Source organism: Pinus tabuliformis, chromosome J (assembly GCF_031772625.1).
Source record: "Pinus tabuliformis cultivar Carrire ecotype Pingquan chromosome J, CPIR1, whole genome shotgun sequence".
Taxonomy (NCBI): domain Eukaryota; kingdom Viridiplantae; phylum Streptophyta; class Pinopsida; order Pinales; family Pinaceae; genus Pinus; species Pinus tabuliformis.
In genome coordinates, this window is record NC_142295.1 from 907699713 (window position 1) to 907707778 (window position 8066).

Sequence of the window (8066 nt, forward strand, 5' to 3'; positions counted from 1 at the left end):
ATATGAATAATTCTGGCTTAGTTAGACATGCCAATCCATATCTGCCCCTTGTCGTTTCCAAGCAACATAACAGGGCTACACCAAACTCTCATTTAGCAAGTGCATAAATGCAGTCCCATAATCCCCACCAGAAGCAAATGAACGGAGAAGAACAGGGGCATCGCAAGTTTCATCCTCCATGTTTCTATCACTCTGCAGATCCTCCTGATAAAGCTTCGGTAGGTAATTTCCTTCCTCTGTCTCTTTTTAAGCGAGTTCAGCTTGCTTTCCAGAAAATCAGTTTTATCTAAGCTAAGTCGAGTGCCCATCCATTGAATGACCTATTTGCAACTTTAGCTCTACTCACGAACCTAACTGAAAGATTTTGGTTTCCAAAGCAGATCAGCTTGACTACCGCTATAACTAGACTGGCTGGACTTGCGGAAATATTCTATAAGCTTTAGCAACGAAAAAGCATTTCTCTTTTTAAGCGAGTTAAGCTTGCTTTCTGGAAAATCAGTTTTATCTAAGCTAAGTCGAGTGCCCATCCACTGAATGACCTGTTTGCAACTTTAGCTCTACTCACGAACCTAACTGAAAGATTTTGGTTTCCAAAGCAGATCAGCTCGACTACCGCTATAACTAGACTGGCTGGACTTGCGGAAATATTCTATAAGCTTTAGCAACGAAAAAGCATTTCTATGTACCTGCCGAAATAGATGAGTTATTCAAGGCGCCCTCCATGTTTCTATCTCTCTACATATTCTCTTGATAAAGCTTCGGTAGGTACTGTGTTATGTTGTGAGCATGTCTCTGTATTGTTTTCAATAGGATTTAGGTTATGTTTTATGGACTTAAATGTCACTTCAAACTTTCACATGTTACACCTCAACAATGGTAGTTTTCTTAACTGGAACAATTTTAAAATAGTGAACTTAGAGATAGGCCTGTTGGGATTCAGGATAATACACTTTGAATTAGGAGGCCACAAAAATACTTGGGATTATCAAAAAATTATTGTAACAAATTTCCATAGAAAACCAAGCAGGTTGAGAGTCTGTACCTCGGCAAGCGAGCGAGCTAGTAGGCCTTAGATTCAATCATTAATCTGTTGTGCTCTCTGTGTGTCTTGGATGGTGTAAGACCCAGAACCTTAACGGAATCGATCTTCAGATGGGCGCAAGAGAAATCAGGTTTTTCCTTGATCCCTTGGGCCTGCGAGTCATGTGGACCCTGTAATCTCCACTTTCCAGCGGGAGGCATCTAGTTTGGCCTTGCATAGTCTACAAAAATCATAAGTAGCATTAATGATATTTCTGTAAATCGTATTATGAAGTCATAATTAGAATTTTTTCATATATAAATCAGATTCTGAAACAAAGAATATCATTTGAAATAGAGGCTTATTATTTGTAAAGCTAGCATATTGTGATGCAGGTGTGTTCATAGAGCGAACAGATAGAATGAACAGAAAAGTAGAAGTGTTATGTCTGTCAGCCTATAGCTTATTTGAATTAAGTTGGACATACAACAACATGAAATAGTTATAAAATAGTTCTGAACTAGAGGATGATTGCAAATTTAAGAAAACAATCAACTTCCGCAAATGTTCACTTACCTCATCTGAATATGATATATGTTTATGTTGATTGAATTTTGTTGTATATATAAGGATTCAAATTTGTTGTATATCTATATTATGATGCAGGTGTGTTCACTGAGCGAACAGATCAATCACCGAGCCAACAAAATGAACAAAAAGATTGTTATGCCTGTCATCCCTGTCAGCGTATGGCAGATCTACAGTAACAAGAAATAGTTCCAGTTCAATAGTTCTGAACGGGACACTCCTTAAGGATTTCACAAACAATAAATAGTTCCAGTTCAATAGTTCTGAACGGGACGCTCCTTTAGGATTTCAGAAACAAGCTACTTCAGGATTTCAGAAAGAAGAAATAGTTCCAGTTCAGAAAAGAATGCCTCTGCAACAAAAAGCCCCAACAAAGATAGGGGAGCTGAAGCCTGCAATAGAAAATCAACTTCCAGCCCCAACAAAGATAGCGGAGTTGAAGCCTGCAACAGAAAATCAACTTCCAGGCATGGCGGATGCAGCAAAAGGAAAATAGACAGAAAATCAACTTCCACTTCCAGGCATGGCGGAAGAGGCCAGCCATCAACTTCCAGCATGTGGGAAGCGGTCTTGTTATTGAATTGTCGAATTTCCCCTTCATGCATCACCGGTCTTGTTGTCGAATTGTCAAAGCTGGCAGCGCAAAAGTTGGCAGCTGTTGCACCACATGGCAAGTTCAATGCACAAGAGCAACTAGAACATGGGAACTTGGTTACGACTATAGCATTTAATATCTGTTAAACTATGAAACTAATGCTAGGATTAGTTTCCATTATATTTTCATCAGTTTAAAATTTCTGAAATAAGTACACATAACATATGGTTTTTGCCTCTCCACCTCGGGGAGAGGCCAAATAAGATGGCAAAACTATATGCTTCTAGAAACTTTGGTTTATATAAAATAGTAAAACCATATGCCTCTGAAAACTTTGGTTTATAAGTGGCAGCGACTAATAACAAACAGGTAAATTAATGTTATAACATCGCAAACCGATTACTATAGTTGCTGGCCATTGCCAGATGGCAGGGACTAATAAGAAAATTCATTAGTACAAAGTATTTTGTAAGAGTAAATAAACCAGTTTGACTATGCTATGTTTTTTAATTTTTTTGGGATTATAAACTAGTTTGACTATGCTATGTTAATTATTTTTTTGGTATTTTAATCCAAAAAAAATCTATAATTGTGATTTTTTATTATTTTTTACAAAATACACCAGTTTGACTACGCTATGTTTTATAATTTTTATGGGATATATATATATATATATATATATATATATATATATATATATATATATATATATATATATACTTGTAATTTTTTATTATAAGTTTGGACTGATTAAAAAGTTTAAACTTATTATTTCGAGAAATATAAAATTTACATAAAAATATTATTGAAAAAATTAAAAAGATGTAATAATTAAATAATATAAAAATTTAAATAATTTATATATTTGATATGGTTTTTTTTAATAGTGATGATCTTATATTTTCATTTTTAAATAATACACAATAATACTTATTTAATATTCATCGTTTTACTATTTAAAAATAAATTGTAATAATTTTTTTTTAATATTTTTCATATCTTGATTTAAAACTTATATTTTATGTAGAAATAAATTAAAATAAAGGAACAAAAATTATGAGGCAACTATAAAGATTTTAATAAAAAAATTTGGCTATATTTTTATTTTGATATTGAATTTAAAGTGAAAGTGGAGAAGATAGGGGAGAAATTTTGTAAAATTGTTTCCAATATAATTTTTTTTAAAGATTATTCTATTTTGATATTAAGTGTTTGGAATGATATAATTTTTTTTTAAAGATTATTCTATTTTAATATTGAGTTTAAAGTGAAAGTGGAGAAGATAGGGGAAAATTTTATAAAGTTGATTCCAATATTTTGGAATGGTATAATTATTTTTTAAAGTTTATTCTATTTTATTACATTGTAAGATCGAGAAAAATATTATTTTTATTATTTTTATTTTTGAAAAATTAAATATAATTTATATTTATTAATTATTTATTAAATGAAATATTATATTATATATTTATTTTATTTAAAAAAAACAAAGAAAAAATAAGTAAATATTTATTTTTTATTATTAAATTTAATTAATTGATTTTTTATTATTAAAATCCTAAATTCTATTATATTTTAATAATCAGTTAATAACAATAAATTTAGGTAAATTTACATTATTATATGTTTTTAAATATTAAACAATTAAGTGCGAATAAGAAATATTTTTAATTAGTTAAAAATAATATTAAATATTTTTAATTAGTTAAAAATAATATTAAATATTTTTCAAGAATAAAAATAAAAAATATTTTTATAATAATAAAGATTATTTTAAACATTATAACATTACTTTAAATAATAAAAATATAATATTAGTTATTACACATTTTACTATTATATATAAAACTTTGTTAATATTTAAATAAGTTTTATGGTTAAATATGTGGGGATGTTAAATGTTTAAATTCAAAAACAAATAGAGTAGGTTTACTTTTACAAAAAATCATCCTGCAGAGGGTCCTACGAATAATTCCCACCCTAGCAAAGCAAAGCAAATTATTAAAAGCCTTTTTTTTTTTTTCTAAATTAAATCAGATTTGTTTTTATATGATAATAAAGCTGAACTGTGGTGCTCGGAAGACCTGATGTAATATAATATAAGTAAGGCTCACTTGTCCAAGGACTTGGATTATATTCATTGCCCATATTCTGCATTGAAGCGCTTGCCATACTATCCTTTGGTATACAGTCTGAAAACAGGTTGCTAGTTGATGCAGACATTTAAAGAAGTAGAGGTGGACACTGTTATGGCGGAACCTGTTGCGTTTCGCAGTGAGTGGGTTGTTCAAATTAAAGCGATGCTCCATGACGACGATGATGAGAATTGTGAAGCAAATGGTAATGGGATTGGCCGAGGAAGGGCGGATGCAATCCTGCGAGTGCCCACGCCTCTGCTGAAGATGAAACCAGAGGCTTATATTCCGCAGTTTCTGTCGATTGGGCCTTACCACCATTCCAGTCTGGAGAAAGATATTGAATCTTCTTGTGCGCAACTTAAAATTTCAACAGCGGAGATGTACAAAGCGAAGTCCGCGGCCAGGCTCTCGCAGGAACTGCGCAAACGTGGTAAGTCTATAGTTGACATGATGGAAAAGATGCGGCCAGAGATAGAGCGGTTCTATCACTTGCCACCCAGTGAGAGTAGAGACGCGGAGAATTCCCAGAACTTCGCTCTGATGATGGCGGTAGATTCATCCTTTCTCTTAGATTTCTTAAGGCCTCATGAAGAGAATGACATGATGAGCGAATTAGGTCCGCTTCATGAGTGTATAAAGTGTGATATTCTGAAGCTGGAGAATCAAATCCCGTTGGCAGTCCTCAAAGGAGTTTTCGAGAACATCGATGGAAGTGATTTCGATCAACTGTTGCAGAAGACGAGGACGGAGCTTTCTCCTTTCTGGGCACACGTTTGTAATGATGGTAGCAAATTACCAGTTATTGTTAATGATGAAAAGCATTTACTAGGTTGCATGCACGCATTCATTGCGCCAATCCTACAAATGCCAAGTGAGGAGCAGAAGGAGAACACTTTATGGCAAATTTTAAAGCTCATTCTGGAGATCCCTGTTATAACGCTTAGTTATTTTCTCCCCACTGCAACCTTTGAACGCAGGTATGAAATCGCACTGAACGCGGAGAAGTTGGCGAAGGGCAGGATTCAATTCAAACCATCTAACAAGATTTGTTTCGACAAATACTCAGGTACGTTGTACCTTCCAGAGATAAATATATGGGAAACCCACGTGGAAGTGTTGTTTAGGAACCTGGTTGCCATGGAATTCAACGATCCCAGCCGTGGAAATGCCGTGATGCGTTACGTGAGTTTGATGAACTGCCTCATCCAGACTCCTCAAGATGTTCGCGTCCTCCGGGATTGTGGTGTCATTCGTACCAACTCAGCTGTTGGCGTCATAATGAACCGCCGCGCTGTTCGTACCAACATGTTAACAGACGAATGCATAGCCAAGATGTGGAACGACTTGGGTCAGCCCTTCTTTATTGGTCACTTGGGTCCTAAATCTGACCACCTCGGTAGAGGACTGTTTGATGTGCTCGACAAAAACTATCGAAAAACCAAAATCAAAAGGATGATTTGTGGACTTTTCGACTACTTATCGAGCTGGAAATTTCTACTTCCTACCGCTGGTTTCTTGATTTTCGCCATGACTGTCATACAGACCTACTGTGACTTGTACCAAGTACACCATACTCCACCCCATCATCCACATTGACCTCCTGCTCCTGCTCCTGCTCCTCCTTAGTTTGTAATCCGCCATTTCAGCTTTTAAATTGACCACTCTATTTGACCTGCTAGATTGGCCACTCTCTGTATCTTTTCTATTATCCACCCTATAATATCTATATATATATATATATATATATTTCATGTATGTTTTGTAATGACCCAGGTCAAGGTTGAGCATCTTCATTTCCTTTACTTTTGTTGTAACACAGGTATATAGCTATTTCCATTATTACAGGGAAGCTTTTAATCTGTCATAGATTTCTGTCTCACATATTATTATGTGATGCGAAGGTTTATATACTTATTTTCATTATTGTATATTTTGTTTTAAATTTCTCGGTGCACAGCTTCATCCTTTATTTTATTATTCATGCTTTTTAATTCGCCTATAAGCGTCGACACCTATATTGGAATCGCTCTTAATTTTTCTTATAAATCCCAAAAAATTATTGACCTTAGTGTTATAGAAATTGTAGAAAGAAGTAAACAATTAGGAAAATTACCAATTTGGATTTTTCATGGGCTGAAATTATACTAATTCACACGGAACTATAGCTTTTAGTCATATGTTTTTTATACAAGTTAAATATTTTGAAGGTTGATGTAGTTTATATAATTTTAATAGACAAAATAATATTTTCTGGGTCAATTTTATTTAAAATTGGGTACATATTTTTAAAAAAGATTACTTTTAATTTGCAAAAATTAAATGTCTCAAAGATTTTTCAGTATGCTGAATCATTTATGCATTCAAAAATATATTTTCAATAGCAAAAAAATCACCATCTCATAATAACTTGTATTGTTTGATTCCTATCAAGAAAATCATTTCATCTATTTGTTGTTTTTGTAAGCTTGGCAGGACTACATCTTCATCATGTCTAATATGTGATAGAGATCAAAAAATTGAACTGACTTCATATCAAAGAGTGCCTTAACAGAGACCCCATAAACCATTTCATCTATTTATTAACCTACACCATAAAAATTATTTACTAACTAAAAATACAATTTAAACAATAAAATATATAATCTCACACATAATTATATCATCAATTTTTATAATAAAAAATAATCAAAATATAAATCACTTAAGCTAAAACATTACAAAAATCATAAACCAAAATTAACTGTATATATCTTATTTTACCAAATTAAATAATAATCAAAATATAAATCAATTCGGCTGGAACGTTAAAAAATCATTAACCAAAATTAATTATATATATATAATTTTACCAAATTAAATAATTTGGCTGACACAGACCTTACCATATCTCAGCACATCCTTATTATATTTATATTTTCTTCAGCATCCACGTCATTGTTGCAACTTGCAGTGTATCATTTAAAAGGCGAACAAAGTCCGTTGAAGGTGGAAAGGCGGTTTCTGCGACACCGGTTACATTAATGCTTACAACCGGTTACATTAATGCTTACAATTTTATTATTGGACCAAAACGGGAAGAATATTGGATGAACTCTAAAGGAATAGAATGTTTTGGATCAAGATTAAGAAGAAAAATAATAAAAAATATAATAATTTTGAATATAGATTTCAATATTTTTGCTTCACCAACTTAATTTTAAATATAAATGCATTTTTATTTTTACAAACTCAAGCATTTTTGTCTTTACGAAAAAAAAATATTGTAATTATTGAAAATTTTATTGGAATCTTTTTAGAGACACGTGTCAAAATCTTATTTGAAGTTTTTAATAATGTGTTTAAATTGCAAGTAATTCTTTCTTTTATTTCTCAATGATTTAGTAAAAAATCCAATATTTTTTATATCAACTTATAAATTGCTTTTTATATCTGTAGTCTTTCATATTATTTATTTTCATCTTAATTAATACTTAATCATGATTACACTTTGAATAAAAAAATATTCAAACAAATAAAATAAAATATGTTACTTTTAGAACATATTTTTATTGTTCTTTAAAAGAAATCTTTTTGTTATTTAAATATTTATGACATAAAATTAAATTAGTTATCACCATTCAACATCAATAGTCTAGTCTTATTGTTTTAAAATTTCCTCTTCATCCATGCATAATCTTCCATTCACATCCATGGATGGGGTTTGTTGAAAAAAGTAGAGATTTTC

At 31.8% G+C, this 8066-nt stretch overlaps 1 protein-coding gene across 1 annotated transcript; it reads left to right on the plus strand.

Moving 5' to 3' along the window:
- Nucleotides 1–4453: 4453 nt before the first annotated feature.
- On the plus strand, nucleotides 4454–5938 carry LOC149229666 (putative UPF0481 protein At3g02645). The gene has a single exon (XM_089381097.1). The coding sequence runs from the start codon at nucleotides 4454–4456 to the stop codon at nucleotides 5936–5938; it is 1485 nt and encodes a 494-aa protein (XP_089237223.1).
- The last annotated feature ends 2128 nt before the right edge of the window (nucleotides 5939–8066 follow it).

Coding starts and splice junctions, on each gene's coding strand:
- LOC149229666 (XM_089381097.1), top strand. CDS start 4,454: ATGGCGGAACCTGTTGCGTTTCGCAGTGAGTGGGTTGTTCAAATTAAA.